We start from the raw sequence: 18,692 nt of genomic DNA, 5'->3' as shown, positions 1-18,692 counted from the left end.
TATCTAAAATCCAGTTAACATACTTGGCATTCTACAAAATTAGCCGGTTATAAATAAAAATGTAGATTTTATAAAAGTGAAAAAGCGAATATTACCTTATTCTTGGTTCCACAACAGTCTGCACATGTTTAGCTGCCGCTGCCTGAGACCTGCATTTACGCTTGATTTTGTCAAATTTATCTTCAAAGATATTAATATTCCCAATATTAATATCCAAATTATTTTTGTCTTTGATTTCTGAGTCTTTCTTCTCCTTTAAATTAGCCTCATTTTCGGCTGGTTTATCCATATCCATTTGAATGTAGTTCACTTCAGCGACATTGTCTTCAGTTAAATTATCATGTTCATTTTTAGACAGGATCTTATCATCGGTCAATATAGGTTGAAATTTACACGTTTCTTTAAGACCAGATATTAAATCATTTTCTAAGTTTCTTACTTCTTCACTGTTTAATATATTTTGAGCCGTTATGGAATCTACGTCACCATCACTCTTAGAGTCAGACTTGTCATCAGGGTTTTCTTCTATAATTGTAGTATCAGAAGATGCTTGAACAAACCCATTGGAAATGTAGGGCGGTACCGCTGAACTAGTTGAAGGTATTGCATAAGGATCGGTGTTACTTGCTGTTCTTTTATTAATAGGTACAAAATTTTCCATTCCCGATAACCGTGCGGATGTATGTATAACAGGTCGTTTAGGTAATCTAGAGTTACTAGCAGAAAATGTATAATTTACATCACTAGGTGGTTTTGCTTGTGCTTGGCTTAACGCGCTAGCACAAGCTAGTGCATAGCTATTCGGACAGCAGGATATTATAGGTCTGTTTATAGTTCGCACTCCGAGCGAACTTCTATTAGAGTCTTTTAACAATTCGCAACAATCTAAAAATAGTACCTCATCTCGACTAAGACTTCTTCGAGCAAGTTGTTGATCCCTGACGGCCCTCCTTACATCAACTAAAATTTGTTGCATTGTTGGTAATGTTATCTTCTTAGTACCTTTCGAAGCTTTCATTTTTATTTGTAACATTTTTAACCTGTCCAGATGCTGTTTAAAAACTACAAGATAATTAGGTTCATCGGGCACGGACGTAATACTTATGTTCATTTCAAATTCGGCTAAATTAGATACGTGTATTAACGTCATTTGATGCCGTAATAAATTATCTGGTCTTCGAAACTCTTTTTTGCACACATGACAATACCGTGCTTCCGTTCGGAGATCTAATTTTCTAATACGTTTTTCGGAAATCTTGGGAAAAGCAACTCTAGATCTACTCGTGTAATTTTCACCTTCAAGACTTCTTCGATTTTCACTACGAGATTTTTTCTTGGGTCGATCCCTTGCTTTAAAATAGACGTCGTCGGATTCATTAGCAATGTGGAATGTTTCAGATATTTTTTTGGTAGCTAACAAGTTTGATTTCCTAGGTTTCCTTTCGGAAAAAAAACCAAAGCTCTCCATAAACTGTTCTGAGCGGAGTTCTTCCTGAGATTCTACCTGAGCTTTTCGAACTTCGTCAGATTCTTCAAAAGTTCGTTTACTCTTTTTATGTTTTCTTTTACTTTGTTTCACATCAGTATCGTTAAAATCAACATAATCCTTTATATCGTGCCGGGTTTTGCTATTAGTGCCCTCAAGTGACTGTGAATTTTTTCTTTCTTTTTCTTCCACATATTTTTTAAGAGGTACGTCGCTCTTCGATGATTCATCAGAGTCACACACTGTTTCTTTTGTATTATTAGCAACCGTTGTTTCAGTGGTAATTAAGTTTATTTCTGGTACTTCAGTTGTAACAGTTTCATGTGTTATACCAATATTAAAGTCGTTTACTTTCGAAGGTTTGGAAATATTTGATTTCAGTGACGATAACCTTTGTTTTCGGAACGGTTCGGTTTTATCAGCCATGTCTTCTAGTTCAATGTCGTATGGATCATAAAGCATCGAGCTAGAAGATTTAACGACGACAGATTTAGACCTTGTTCTCCTTGCTGCGAGCGGTAAATGGTGATTTGGAACACAGTGATTATCTTTAACCGAAGCTATCTCATCTTGTTGCAGCGTAGTTAAAATATCCTTAAAAGTGTTCAATTTTGATTTCTTTGGTTTTGAACTATGAACGTATTCGGAACTGGAAGTTAAGGAAGATATTTTGCGTTTTTCAATACTGTTTGGCTTCGTGATTTGTATTTCACCGACATCAGTTGTTTGTTTATCACAATTGTTCGTATGTGTTTGCTTTTCCGATTGTGTTACAATAGATTCAGCCATAAGTGTTCCACCACTCGTTAAAGTACTGTTTTCTGCTTCTTTACTAGTTTCGGTAATGTTTGCTTTGTTATCACTGACGTAAGCAATTTTTTCCATAACTTGAGGAAAATCATCACTGGATTGATTTTCAATATCTTGAGGGCTATCTAAAGATTTCTTTTTCTTAAATTTCTTTTTCGGTAACGGAGACTTCTTGCGCTTAATTGGTTTATTTTTGTCATCACCACCAGAATATTCGGCTTGACACATGCTTTTAGTCATTTGGTTTCCGATATTGAGACATAAATTATTCTCCTCGGAAACAGTTTCATTGTCTGCGCCGGCAGATTTTTTTATATAATTTTCTTCATCTAACAAAAGCTTTGAGAATATTAGTTGTTTCTTTGTTAGTGGAGCCTTTTGCTCCAACAAAGTATCAGAGCAACTCAAAGGTTGTTCATTTCCTTCCACGAAGAGCGATTTACCACGCCTGGTACGACGCACAGGTAGTCCAGAATCCTCTGAGTTGACATCGTTAGTGACCACGTTTACTACATCTTTGAGCGTCGTACTTGTCGTTGCACTATCCAAATCATAGGCATCATTCGTTCTAATTTCAATATTATCGTTAAATTTGACAGAACCCAAATCATCATTTATTGTTAAATCCTTTGATTCTGGTCCGATTTTCTCCAGAGTGTCTATTTTATTGATTTCATCGTTTTGAGTAGTACGTAACTCATCAATCGGTGGTTTTGAATAACCGTTAATATTCTGTGTATTCAAATCCATAAACAGCCCTTGCGTTTCAAAATCATTATTTTCATTCTTGTTTGACTGATCAAGAACTGAGTTTGTTTCGTTGTCACTTGATAATTCCCCCTTTTCTTGTGCTTCGGCGACATCTTTCACTTCTACCCTTAAAACATTATTTTTTGATAATTCTGTGCTTTCCTGTATGTTTAATTTCTTCCCAGGTGAATATATAATTATTTCTTCTGGAATATTTTGCAGTTTATTCGGCTTTGCTGTTATTTCATTCACATTCAAATGATTGGTGCCGTCAAATGATTCATCATTTTCTTTGTTTAAATAAGTTTCACGTGATTTTTTCTGATTTGTTTCTGTACCTTGGAATTCTGTCCGAACCGTAGGATGCCGAATTTTCTTATTGATGTGCCCACTTTTTACCTCAACGTTCTGGTCATCTTCTAAGGTAACATTGTCCAAGGAGTGATTAATGTTCGGATTTACATTATCTGCATCCCCCAAAATGATATCTTTCTCAGTGATTTTACTAACAGTAGCTTTATTTCTTTCGTTGCTCAATGATGATTTTACTGAATTTGTTTTATTAGATTTCTTCATTTTGCTGTTTTGTTTAGTTTTACTCTTATTTCTTTTTATTTGTTGATTTAATTGTGTTGCATTTTTTAGTTTATTTTCATTTTCTAGTTTTTGTTTGACAATAACGGCAAGAGAAATGTCGTCATCAGAATCATCATCTTCTTCTAATTGATTTGGCATCAAAGGTATTTCCGAAGGTATAGGGACACTACTTTCACCTACACTACTTTCACCTACACTACTTTCAGCTACACTATTTTCAGCCTCATCAACGTTTATAAATTCGCCAGAATTTGTTGTGTCCATTACATCACAATTAATACTAATAGCCGATAATAACGCAGAACCTTGAATTTGCTCCAAATCTTGCAAATGTTCTATATCAATTTCACTTCTAGAATTCAATGCAGCGGCACTTGTGGATGGTTGCTCTATAGTTGGGGAAATTACTGCTTGTGAAACTATACCGTCAACAATTGTACTTCTATTCAATTGTTGAGTACTACTAACCTCAAAGAGCTGAAGATTTGGTGATAGATCAGCATCTGAAAATCTTTCAGCGTCATTATTATCAATCTCAGATATATTAAGAATATCTGAAGAAGACAGGTCCTGTAACTGATTAATTACCAATTTTGACTTTTGTCTTTCCGATGGCGCTTTGATTCGCACTGCTCGTAAGCTAGCTGTTTTGTCATTGTTAGGCTTCTGTGCGTTTGACTTTGTTGCGTTTTGTGTAGAATTTTCTTCTTCTATCAAGCTTTTACAAACTTCTTCGTCATTTAAATTATCTATATCGTTATCAGTTTTAAGTATTATATCATCATAGGTTAAATCAATAATTTGATTTTGTAAAGCTACCATCTCATTTGTACCCAAATTAGCATTATATTTCAGTTGATATGAATCATCTAAAATTTGTGACGAATATAATGGTTTTATATCCACCGTATCAGTAGAGGCATCAACCGCTAACTCTCTTTGGAGCTTCGACGGCATTGATAACATACAAGGCCCTGTACTATTAAAGAGGGATGCCTGTGTGGTTAAAATGGGTATTGGCCTTGAAGTAGATAAATATTGCGGCAGTACATCCAATAGCTGATTACGATGATCAATGGGCATTGCTGCTAATATTGACACGATCTCTTTTGGTAACATCACTAAATTTCTTGCGATTTCATTGTCCCGGTCAAAATTAAACGTTCCACCTCTGATTCCCATATCATCATCAGATCTTCCTTCCTGCATAGTATTAATGGGCGTGGGAGAAGCAAACTGTGTCATTGTTTGATGGTCAAATTCTGGGACATATGTACTACAAGGCGGTGGGTAGGGAATAGAATGTCCACTAATCGGTAATGTTCCATAATTTACAGGGGTAACAATAGTTGTTCCTGCTAATGTGTAAACTGGAGTTGTACTAGCTATAGTAGTACTTGGAATGCTTAAAAGACTGTTTGTTAGTGTGGTGGGATTCGTCCCATCAAGTTTTGACATGGACATACAAGTATTTGATAACGTATACACTGGGCTGGTATTTTCGTACGTCGTGAAAGGCGTTGGTATGCCACGATTTAATGTGTATACAGGTAAAGTGCCTGTTAAAGTAGTGACCGCCATATTTATAACAGGATTTGTAAATGAATATGTCATTCTTTCTTGAGCTTGAATAGATGCAATCATTGAACTGTTTATTGCTGTTGAAGTTTGAGATCCATAACTGGAAAGGGTATTAGCAATTGAGATATTATCATTAGAGGTATATGTTTCAGCACACGAACTATTAGCTGTTGATGGGCATATCTCTGTATTACTTTCGTCAGAACCAGAATCAGATGGTCGTATTTTAAATTGAGGTATCCGCAAAGCCGGATCGTAAATCGGTTTTTGTGATGAAGAATTTTCGGAATCGTATAATTGTGTCATATCAGGGCTCTTATCTTCATCTTGAATATATTCCCGTAACTTTTCATTAGGTTCTTCTGACGTAACATGTGTCGTCGTTACTGATAATTCTGTAATGGTTTCAATACTGTTGGCATCTTTCATTTTTCCAGATAAATCCTCTGGTACGGGGAGGTAGGAAAAATCTTCTTTATTTACGTGATTGTAGTCTATATGGCTAGTAGCAGGCCCATTTACTTCGGATGTCATCATAACTGAAGTAGGTAGCTCGGTGTTAGCTATATTTTTATTAGACAGATCTGTGGGTAGTAAGTCTATTTGAGTATCTAACATAAACTGATCTTCGTTATGAACATTGTGAACGTCTATAGTTTTACCTTTGGACAAGTCCTGTATCTGAGTTTCCTCCACATCGGCTCTCTGAGATAAATTAATACAAAAGTTATCGTCATTCCTTTTTAAAGATAAGTCGGTAGGGACACATTCATTTCGATGAGCCAAATTTAAAGCATGGTAGCTACTTGTATCGTGTTGAGATGATTCAGAAGACGAGGATCTCAGAATCTCAGAGGATCTCAGAGGCGAACAAGAATACTGTAAGTTATGCGAGTTGTGTTTAACTCTTAAGTCCACAACTACATCTTCACTTGTTAAAGACTCAGCGGTAGATCTCGATTTATTTGATAAATCTAAAGTTTCGTAAGGATCATAATTGGTCAGTAACAACGAATCATGTCTAGAAGAATAATTGGAATCATTAGATATAGCTTTACCCGATAAATCTAAGGGTGCAGACAATATTGATTCCACATTACTACTGGCGTGAGCAGGTGGAATGGGAAGTTGATCATCGTTATAATTACGTTCAGTGTAGATATTTATTGGGATTTTCGCATTCATATCCATTACTGGTTGAATTTCAACTTGTTTTAAATATGGTATATTAACTTCGGGATTAACATTAATGATTCTTTGTTTTTTAGTGACATAACTCACATTCTTTCTTTCTTCTGTGCTCTTAAGTGAAAAATCTCGCTGGACTTGGATTTCACTAACCCTTTTCCGATGTTTTTCATTAGATTCAAGAGCAACTTTCGTTATATTATCGGTACGAATCATTGCATTTTTATCACAACTTTCCAGTGACTTTCTAGATGTTCTAGACCTTGTGTTTTTTTCACTAGAATCCAAAGATTTCTTAGCCCTTTCTGTACGAATATTTACATTTCTTTCACAATTTTCAAATGGTCGTTTTTGTGACTCTGTGTAAATTTGTATATCAATAGTTTTTTTCTTGGGCAATTCATTAACAGCTATTGTTTGTTTGACATTACGCTGTCGTGACCTTGTCTTTTTTTGGGGTAGTAAATTATAAGCTTCGAATGCCTCCGGCGCTAATCTCATAAATGTTTCATGATTATAAGGTGGCGGGTGATAAAATGGCTGAGCATAAAGCAAGTTTTCAGTTTGTGATACAGATCTACGACGAGCTGCTTCCTTCTTATTATAATTGTCATTATATCTTGATGCAACGGTTGCGTAATTCGCTGGTCTTGAATGTTTTGCTTTTCTTTCAACAGAGACATTTCTATGTGGCTCCTGGATAAAATGATGCTCTCCGTACAATGCTTGAGGTCTAGGCAGGTACTCTGTCATGTTTTTATTTCTTGGTGAAGATTTTTTGGATCTTTGTTCCGTACTAGGATAAGTATGTAAAGCGGCATTCAAGTGGTGCAGACTCAGCGATGTATCAATTCTTGGGCTAATTAAAGCCGTCGGAGGAGCAAGAATAGGTTCTGGACCAATTGGTTCATCACTACCGCACTGTACAGATACATGTGCTGGTGCATTTGGATCTGGCTCTACTAATTTATTCTTTAGCATTGCAATACAATCATTAAGACCTTTTCTCGGTTTATTTAACTTGTTAATTTTATTTTGAATAGATTCAAAGTGATGCGCTTGAATGGACTCTAAAGTATGTCCTTGCATAGCCTCCAATGAATGAGCTTGAAAAGTCTCTAAGCCGTGAGCACGAATAGACTCTAAAGTCCTTTGCTGATCAAAATGTAAAGGCGGTTTATCGAGTTTGGTTACAATTGCTTCATTTTCAAATAATACAGGTTGGCCTGAAGGATCATGTTGATTGTTAGCTCTATTGTACTCTTGTTGTATAAGAAAGAGATGGTGAAACTGTACTGCTTTATCATGAGTCTCAGAATCTGCAGTCAATCTAGCTATTGAATGTTTCAAGGATTGATTACTATTTGGAGCGCAAGTATCACGTGACTCTCCATTCTCGTCACTACAACCGGGTTTTTGATTATCTTTTCGATCATTGTTTGAACCTCCACGATCCGAAGAATGTTCACGCACATTCTGTGGATCACTATTTAAACTAATTCTATTTTCGCTGTGACCTTCTGACAATTCTTCAGTTTGAATTTTTTCAGGGCAAGGGGTAGATACATCAATTTCTTTTTCTTTTACCTCTTGATTTTTTTTCTCAATCAGAGGTAGAATTTTCCTTTTCGGTTTGCTTAACATCGTTTTTCGGTTAAAAGATTCTTTTTGTCTTGTTATCCTTATGCGTTTTAGTCTAGGTTTAAGAGGTTTATTATCATCATCATCTCTATTCGCTACATTTTTATTTCTTTCATTATTAGCAGAGATATCAAAATGTAAGGGATTACTAGCTCTTGGTTTACCGCTTTTTTGATCTTCCGAAGTACGACGTTTCATCATTAACATTGCCCTCTGTTTTTCATGTTTTCTACGTGGTCTTAATATGGAATTTAACGGATTTACCAGTACACGATGACGTTTCGCCGGTAAGTCTGCCAACATTTTTCTTATAGTTTCCGCTGCAATAACAAAGTTAATATACAAAATGTGGTAAAGTACAAAATAATAAGATAGAAATATAATGTATAATAGGTGAATGTTTTATATTTTTCATTTTTTATATATCTCAAATACACAAATAGTAAGACAAAAATGGTATTAACTGATACTCTTATGATTGCCTCACAATTTAGGATACGCACACATTGGTCGACAAATATTGCCTGCTTAAACGGAACAAGTGCATAGTACAATTGACCACGAAGTTGAACTAGTTAATTGGGTACGTCACAACATTATTTGTAGCTACAATACCAGAGACGTAACGTGCCCTCATATTTTTATCGTTAAAATCAACATAAATAAAATTACTTACCGTCGCCAACTTCGGTTCTGATTTTTGGTCTAGGCCTCATACGGTTCTTTTGCCTGGTTGGCCTTGTTCGCATGTTATTGCGCATTTTCTTCCGTATTCTATTATCTGGGAGACGTGGACGACGTCTGCGTACTCCAAATGGACGATATCGGCATTTTCGGCGAACAGCTGGCGTATCCCCAGCGCAATCCAACATATGTTGATGCAAATCTTCAATAGTCACAGATTTATTGCATTTAGTGCAATCTCTGAACCCTCTCGGCGGGCGAGTTCTATTGACATTTTGGCTTGGAGGCACGTACAAGTGCTTAACAATATCCGCCTTTAAAAGTGAATCCCCAACTATTTCATAGTGTTGAACTTGAGCGTTAGGATGCTGTGATGATACATGCGCACTAAGAGTTCGGGAATCCTTCGCTTGCGCGCCACAAGCACAGCACACATAACACCTCGGTCTAACCCACTCTCCACTTAGAATTGCCGGTTTTATGTCAATTTTCGGAGGTGAAGGCATCAACCCCAAAAAAGTTGGAAATTCGTGTTCATTTGTAGTCGGTACATTCTCCTTTACATATTTAATCATTTGTGTCTTAGCACATGGTATTTCCCTGCTTTCAAGTATTTCTTTCAACTCTTTACCAATCATATTCTGTTTTTCAGTCTTTTTTGCAACAGGCGTAATATTAAATTTATCTTCAAATTTACGCCGCATACATAGTTGTGTCCAAATATCCAAACTTGATACTAATGATATGATACAATTATTCGCGTGTGTATCCCTTTTTATTTGATCTGGATTCCATTGTTTATCGTTGTCTAAATTATCCCATTTCCACTTATGCTTGGGCGCTAAGCTGCGTGGCATGTAACCATCGAAGACGTTACGAGAATATTGCTCGCAGGCTAATAATATGGGGAATCCTTCAGCGGTATTTATCACTACGCTATTTTTTGACTTCCGCGTTTTGATGGTACTGTCTGGGTCAGGATTAAAATTAAAAGATCCGTCAAGAAATTTTGACAAGTTTTCTTGGACATTACTAGCAACTTTAGAATAGAACCTGGTATCGAAACACTTTTCAAATTTTTGGGTCGCATCCTCTATAGCTCTAAACCAATCCTTCTTAGTGGATTCGCCGGTTTTTGGTGACCTATGGACCACACCTAATCGGGATAGTATTTGATCGGCATCAGTATTGTGAAAAGAAAAATTAGAAGGTATCCTTCTATTCCACTGAATGTCGTCCAACACGATTACAGCATTTTTTTCCAATGCAGTAGCACAAGTTAAGTTTTTGCTGGGCGGCAAAATTAGGTTCGTTGTAATATTATCTTCGATATCGGCTTCATCGTGAACGTGAGACGGCTTAAGTTCACAAGATATAACAATTCCGTTAAAACCATGGCCAGAAAAGTTCGTCCCATTCCTGTAAACGTCCTTATCATCGTTAGAGTCGGGAGACTTTTGACTCTTCTTACTAGTTTTTTGGCGCAATCTGCTACGATAGGGCATCTTTTGCTTCTCACACACATTAAGCTTGTGTTCTGCCAATTCCTTCGTGGAAGGGAAACGAGAGTGGCAATCAAGGCAAGCGAAGTATTGATTAGGGTGACTATCCACCATATGACGAATGATGTCGTTAGGCTCTGTTTCAACATGATTGCAGAAAAGACAAACGATAGAAGGATCGAGTTTAGAATTGGAAAGATGTAAACGTCTGACATGTTTAGAAACGGATTGTTTTGAAACAAATTTTCTATCGCAGTAGGGACATAGAAGTTGCGGAGTTAATAATAAATCGGATTTAAGAGAGAGTTCATCTGGTTTACTCGGCGACGCTTTGGATGGGGTGCTTGAACGCTTAGGTTTTTCTTGGGCGTGTCTGCCATCCAATTTGCGTACAATTTGTTTGATTGATTGAGGGCTGGGAATAGCGGACTTTCTTGGCCTCAGTCTTCCGTTTAAAACAGATGATGGTTCATCTTCACTGGAGTTCATCGTGTTTAGCTCCTCAAGCCTAAAATCGAAGATTTTTATTAAGCTTCAAATATCCTTTTTCCGTTATGAAATGTGGCGATACCTGTTTATACGATTTATATTTGAATTAAGCATTGTTTATGTACATTGATAATTGAGGATAATAATAAAAATGCTACGTACTGTGACATTCAGGTAATAATAGAATAAAATTATTTATTTCGAGAAAATTCGCTAATTGTTGTATTTTAAGTGAAGACAAGAACGCATTATGTGGTGTATAGGATACACCGGGAAGTTAATAAATACCATCGGCCGTCATATATACGAAGCAAAATATAGAAAAGCCGACAAAGTTTGTATATCATCATCTTAAAAAAGTTAAAAAAAAATATGGATAGATTAAATTAATTTAATCTGAAGCAAACGATTTAATGAAATCCGTTAATCAATATATGCAATTATTCAGAAATAATTCTGACGAATACATTCTCATTTTTCAATTAAATAAAACAAAAGCAGTGAAAAATCAAACATATTTTTTTATAATTTGATCGCTCCAATTAGATTTGTCGTTCAGTTAGATTTTTTCATTAAGAAAACTGAAATAGACTTAAGTACTGATTACGGTCGTTATCATTGATAACCCTTGCACAAATCTTAAGTATATTAAAATAAAACACAGATTTTCGTATTGTAATCAATTGAATAGATCAGCGCTACGCATAGGCGTATTTTGATTTTCGAATCTATCATCACACCGAATGTTACTTTAATGAGACTGTTGGTAGTTTATTTTATCAATATTGGAAACAAAGTACCAGCCAATCGTATTATTTCAATTGTCAATGTACAGTACAGGATTTGGAAGAGAACATTATTATACCTGCTTTTATCCTATTTCAATGGACGTAACTATAAGTTTAGTTTACGATAGTTAGTAAATGATTGTACTGCATCAAGTAAAACAGTGCCAGGTTGTCCTGATTCCAACTTATTGCATCTAAAGTTTTGTAAATCCGCAAAAGTTTAACGTCAACATCTAATACTATTATAGTTTTCATTGTACGACTATTAGTTTACCGTTTCATTTATCTTCAAAATGTAACAACACATATTACCAACTAAAAGTTCAATAAACTATTGAAGTATAATTTTTATGTTGAATCTGCAAATTTTACCATAACAAATGTTGCATATTTTTTTGTAAGTTGTCTATGTATCTATCTTTATAGGTATCTAACATATTTTAATTATCCACAAATTACACACAAATACAATATAAAAATTTACTGTCATACTATGCAAATAAACAAAAAACAATAAAAGCTTATATCAACAAAGGTAATAACAATGATAATTATTTATTACATGTGAAATGTGGTACTTACTCGGGCGGCACGAACTGATAAACCGGTGAAAAAACATCTAAACAATCGTCTGATGCGAACGGGTCCGGCGCGATGATGTGAGGGTTGAGCTCTACATCATGCTTGAGGAAGCCTGATGTCAATAAACCATCTGGTGGGGATCTAAACCAAAAAGTACATATCGGTTAATAACTTTGGAAATTATTGCTCTTCTGTCACAAAAGGTTAAAGCGATAGGACCCCCAACCAATGAATTATATAGCGGTTAGTTGGTTATGCAGAATTTATCGCGGTATTAAAAACAGAAGTTAAGGGAACAAAATAAAAATGGAGCGATAGTGAGAGGTTAACGTACATTGCACCCCGCACAGCTTTTCACATCAAAGCGTATAAAATTGACCTGTTGCTATAGCGAACAATTCCTACTCGGCTTGCTTGTTGACTAAACGATCAATTTATGTGTAGAAACCTATCAACGCCAAGTATCTTTTCTCATTGCAGCATAAAACTTAATCTATGCCGCAAAATTAAAGAAATTTATGTACATAATTCTCCATCACATGTCATTTCAATTTTCCTTTAATGTTCATACGTAACACGTTTGGTTGATTGCGCCTTGCATTCATTACAATATTGAATGTAATACATAATAGCTCAGCTTTTTCAATAACAGTGGCTTCAATATTTACCTATACCCATTTCGCAGTCAGGCTTTTGCAAGCGAAAAGTTAATAATAACTGAATTCGGCTTCATACGTGTAAAATATTTAAAAGATAATTGACAATCGTAATCCATAGTCGGATGCGAGCTCCGCACGCAACACCAGCCGCCAGCACTCGCCGGCTAACCCCCGCCCCGTCGCCTTGCATCGCCACTCGCCACCCTACCACCCTTTCATTGAACCATATTACTAATACCTAAACAACTCAATTAATTTGTAAGTGACCACAAACTAAGGGCAGAGATCAAACGAAATAATCACTAATGCAACCGAGTGAAAGGTCGATTAGGCCACCTGACGCGTCGTAGCTACGGAGCTACAGGAACTACACATGAAAACTTAACCGAACGTCGCTTGCAACGGAATGCGCGGCTTTATTATTTTTTCTCTTTATTTTAAGGAAAGACACGCTCAGCAAAACGAACGCGATTTAATTTCCCTATTCATAAACTTGTGAAGCTAGTTGTTTTATTTCTTAAATATTTTCAGGCGAGTTAATTATTTTTTTATTTTATTATCATTCTACATTATATTTTCCCAAAAAACTAAAAACATTATGAAGATTATTTTTATTGCAGCTAGCCTTCTTTTAAAGGGAAGAAGTTTTACTAAACATATTTAATATATTCATGCTCTTAATAAATATTTGGACACTTTCGCATTGATAAAGACGGAATGTATGGACGCGTTTGCCTTAATAAGGGCTGTATTAACCAGCAGAAGCGACTCTATCAAATTTCAACTTAAACATTTGAAAGCTTTCAAGTAACCGAACCTAAAGAGCTTCAGCATAGTTATTTAAAAACACACAAGGAAATAAAACAAAGACACAAATAAAAAATTAACATAATAATAAATAACAATAATAATAAAAAATAACATAATAATAAAGAAAACATACATAAACTAAAAATATAAGCAAAATAAAACAAAAGTATATCCGCAGCGTCTGAAGAACACCCAGCTCTGTGCAACAGGTAAAGATTTAGTATTTGTATTCGCACGGGCTCGGATTAAATTTAAATTCAAGGACAAAAACATTGAGAAAACAAGATAAATGAACAAGAAAATGTAATAAAAAATAAATTATTAAATAATACAACAAGCACAATAACAGTCGCTCGCTAACAAAAAAGTAAGAAACATTTAATAAAATATGGGGTGGCACATATACCATCGTAACGGAAGGTATACAAAATAATACGGGAACGAACACAAGAGGAACAACCAATACAATAATCCGCATATTTTAGATTTAAGAACCAACTAAGAAACGGTTGATTTGGGAAAATCGAAAAATCCAAAATCTTCTAACATCGTGTCACGTATAGTTAAGAAACTTTAGATCCATAACATTGTTTAGGATCCATTAGCATCTATTAAGTATACAGGGTGAATCTCCATAAAGTGCACATATTGAAACAGGTAAAATTAAACCGCATTTTGTCGACAAAAAAAATATAAAAAAAATAAAAAATTTTTTTTTTGGGTTTTACGACCTTTTGAAATTTTTTTTGGGAATTGTGCACCTGAAGTAAATAAATCGCTATAACTTTTAAACTAAGAGGGTTATCAGGTTCAAACAAAAATAACAATGATTGCCAATGATAGGCCGTACTGATCCATGAAAAAAAAAACAAAAAAAAATCATCTTCCCAGGAAAAAAATGTCAGATTAGTGCAAAAAAGCACTTTTTTTAGGTAAAATTTTCAGTAATCATCAATTTCCTCAAAATAATCTAGGCATTTTATTTTTTTATTATTGTTTAATGCAATTCTACGTCGTATTAGCTTTCAAACACTAAAAAAACCACGCCTCTAACTCAAGTATAAAGTTTGCTAGGAACGTTTCAAAAAAGATACTCATGACGCGACGCACGTGCGCCCTAATAAAACTGGTATAGTCCGACCCATAATTAAATGTCCAAAATATAAACAAAGAAAACTAAACTATATGTTTCAATGGTAAATTCATGGTAGTTTCTTATTTTTGACGATATTAAAGTGATAAAACTGTAATAAAATAAATCTTTAATAATTAAAAAAAAAACACTAGTTTGTATTAAAAATGTTATTTATTACCAACACCCTTAAAAACTGACTTTGTTTAAGCGCTCGTAGGAAACTTTATACTTAAGTTAGAGGCATGCTTTTTTTAGTGTTTGAAAGCTAATACGACGTAGAATTACATTAAATAATAAAAATAAAATAAAAAGCCTAGATTATTTTGAGGAAATTCACGATTACTGAAATTTAACGTAAAAAAATTGTTTTTTTCACACTAATCTGACTATTTTTTTCTGGGAAGATAAGCTTTTTTGTTTTGTTTTTTTCATGGATCAGTACGGCCTATAATTGGCATTCATTGTATTTTTTGTTTGAACATGATAACTCTTTTAGTTCAAAAGTTATAGCGATTTATTTACTTTAGGTGCACAATTCCAAAAAAAAAACTTCAAAAGGTCGTAAAACCCAAAAAAAAATTGTTTTATTATATTTTTTATTTTTTTTGTCGACAAAATGCGGTTTAATTTTACCTGTTTCAATATGTGCACTTTATGGAGATTCACCCTGTATAGTAGTATACAATGTAATGTGTAATTAAGTAGTATATAAAGTTTCATCTGGCGATTATTACGTTTTTTAAGACTTTTCACTTCTATCATGTCAATGTGTAAGTTGCTGAACCAGAATTATTTAATTCATTAGGTTCACAAAATTATAACATCGAATGTCAAAGGTTTATCATGCGTTTATTACATGAAGCCACCAAAGATCGAGTACCGCAAATATAGGCATAAAAGTTTGTTTTTTATTTTACGGATTCCGCACGAAAGAAGAAAACCCTTATAGGAAAACTCGTATACCTACCACAGCGAATTTACTCAGAAAGTACTGGACCCAATGTCTTGAAATTATGTACTTGAAATTATGTATGATGTTGCAAAATTTAATTTTCAATTAAATTTTAATTTTTCAAAAAATAATTAAAATTATCCTGTCCAGGATTTTTTTAGCAAACCCATTTTTAATGTATTACCCAATGTACTAATTTCGTTATAAAATGAGTTTCATTCTATTATCAGCTCGGTCCAGTTCGACTTAGCTTCGGATCTTCTACTAATAGGTACTTGATTCCAAAGATAACGGCGCGTCACTAATTAATACTTTTTTATGCGCCCAATTACAAGGCTACCTCTAAAGACTTCAGCGCGCGTATATATCATTTTTAATTTGTTTGTGGATTGCTGGGATATTATCCTATTCAAATCTTTTTACACCCAATGGCAGTGACGACAGACTGTGGGGTGATTGTCGCAAATGAATTTTGCAACAAAAGGACTAATCAATGCATTGAAGTTTGAATGACAGTTCATTTTGCAACGTTTTTGAAGTACCCCTCAGGGGTGGAAACGAACATGCAATGAAGCCCGCATCGAACGAGTCCCGTTCATGTATACGATAAGTCAATTTTACCCGACTGCGACACAGGAGGGAGGCTTATAATTTTCGAGTAACAGGATGTATTTACATATGTGTATGTCGTTCTCTTTAGCACGGACTGTGACTTAAACGGCTCAATGGAGTTTAAAATTACACATATTTTTAAGATATGATATTAATAGATTAGTTTTGGTACCGCGAGTAACGTACAATATAACCAATATTAAAATTTCCAAAATGTAAAATGGTGTTTTTAATTGGATATTCGCTGCGGCGTATGCTACTTGAATACTGGCAATTTACATTTGAGTATGTTACTTTAAATACGTAACTTTTTTACTATCAGGTAGTTTAGTGGGAAACAAAGAGTATAAACAAAATATATCTATGGAATAAAAATATACCTACGTATCTATGAATATTTATATTTATAACAGAAGATTTTTTTTTTTAAATAGAAGACGAATTTTTTTCCGTAAAATATAAGACAGCGCTAAAGGCTGGTTAACTGGTTATGAAGCCAGACTTCAAAAGTACACACACGCGGTTGGTCCAAATATCTTTAAGGGTTGAAGAAGGTGTGATAACGAGACCATAGAACCACAAATAGTTATTGTGATTTCATGACACAAGTATTAGCTATTGCTTTTTAATGTCATTTTCAGCGTTAATCATGAAACGCTGTTGTAGGTAATGGATTATCACACCAAAATCCGTCAAAACAAGTGTTTATGTCAACTTAAGTGTTACCTATTGAATTTAGACCATTCAAATATTACATTTGGGTTGCAAATAGTCTGAGGACGCAATGTTTTTTTTTTTTTTTATGTCAGGTTAGTGTAAACCTAAATCCGAATTTGTAGGGTCGCAACTCTTGTCCCTCGGCAGCCATGTTGTAAAAGGGTTTTCACGCTCTATCAAGAAAACTATTCTACCCTCAGAATAATTATAAGAACAATTAGTCTCAAATTTAATTATCTACAACTTCCGTTCTATAACTTTTTCATGGCTAGAAAAAATATAAAACAGAATTTATTTCCAAGTTATAATCGATTTAAGTCATTAACTTTAACAAAAAGTATAGAACTAAAGTTGTAGCTAATTCAATGTGAGACGATAATTCTTTTAACAGTTTTTCTGTGCGACAAATAGTTTGCCTGATACAGCGTGGAAACGATTTGTAACCCTTTTTCAAGATGACGGCCGGGGGATTAGACTTGCGACCCTACAAACTTGGATTTAACTTCACAATAACCCCTTCTCACATCCAAAAAATAAAATCGCATCCTTTGACTTTTGCGCGCTAGTGACCAAATTAGGTAATATTTCAAGGCACCAAATATATATGTATATTATGTGAAATAATATACCAATGAAACCAAATCAGCAAATATTATAAACCGAATCTGTATTCGATTTATAAAATAATTCACACCAACATATTAATTAAAACGCGCTTATTGATTGACAAATTTCCAAGTTTTTAATAACGCCTACGAAATAATCGCCCAATGATACTAAACCTTTATAACACTATTACCTTTACACGTAATTATTGCAAAAATAAACATGCAACGATAAAAAAGATTTTTGTAGAGAGTGGACATTTGAAAATCTGGTAATTAATACACTCGGTCTTCGGTCATCAGAGCTCATAGAAGTTGCCATACCTAGCTTATGAGTAGTTATACTAACCAATACGGAAGTGATGCGCTCTGGCGACTGGAACTCTAAAGCACCTTATTAATAAATCAATCGATCCAATGTTTGCCTACAACAGATCAAAATTCGACAATTCTAGAATTTTCAAACGTCGGATTTTGGTAAACAATATATTGGATAGATTTATCATTAATGACAGGCGTAAGACAATATAGTATTTCGGCTCTTCTTAAATGTCCGACAGTGGAATCGACAACCTCCAAGTCATTTTTTCTGGAGCAGAATAAGATGCAACAGCTGCTATTCGAAAAGAGATGCTACGTATTATACGTATGTACAATTTATACCATACCTTAACAGATTCGTCGATCGGCGCCACCACAAAGTGCACATTTCATTCTGGTGTCTTAAAAAGGAAATTATTAATCAATATACTTACATATGCAATTGTGGGGCGGCGCAAAGCGCCCGCCCCCGGTTGTACACAGGCCCACACGTGGCGCCTTCTCCTCGCTTTGTCCAATACGTAAATAAGTGCCGCTAAGGATCTCACAGCGGGCGCGACGAGCGGCGGCCAGCTTGACGCAGCTCCTGACTCGTGTCAATCGAAAACACCTGTTAACGATAACAGGTGGTCAGTATTCTTCATATAACAAAAAAACACATAACCTTACATCGTACTCGGCACGAGATAGAAGAAAAATTGGTATCAGGATTTTAAACATACAAATATATTTCGTAGATAAAGCCGTTTTAAAAATAGTTTTTGAAACATGTAATGGGTATAG

General features: G+C 34.8%; 1 protein-coding gene across 1 annotated transcript in view; it reads right to left on the bottom strand.

The window, feature by feature from the left end:
• LOC140743673 (uncharacterized) overlaps positions 1-18,692 on the bottom strand; it is a 52,361-nt gene that overhangs the window by 4,263 nt on the left and 29,406 nt on the right. Inside the window, exons 2-5 of the mRNA XM_073075117.1 lie at positions 18,344-18,519; positions 12,099-12,239; positions 8,730-10,747; positions 96-8,373 (exon numbers count right to left, since the gene is read on the bottom strand). Of these exons, the coding sequence (XP_072931218.1) occupies positions 96-8,373; positions 8,730-10,728 (10,277 nt within the window). The 5' untranslated portion in view covers positions 10,729-10,747; positions 12,099-12,239; positions 18,344-18,519. The remainder of the gene's footprint in view (positions 1-95; positions 8,374-8,729; positions 10,748-12,098; positions 12,240-18,343; positions 18,520-18,692) is intronic.

This window comes from Epargyreus clarus, unplaced genomic scaffold, assembly GCF_041222505.1.
Source record: "Epargyreus clarus isolate Ecla_fem2 unplaced genomic scaffold, WU_Ecla_fem_2.2 ptg000007l, whole genome shotgun sequence".
Classification (NCBI taxonomy): domain Eukaryota; kingdom Metazoa; phylum Arthropoda; class Insecta; order Lepidoptera; family Hesperiidae; genus Epargyreus; species Epargyreus clarus.
Note: the sequence above shows the minus strand (reverse complement) of the source record. Positions and strands in the feature narration are given on the sequence as shown.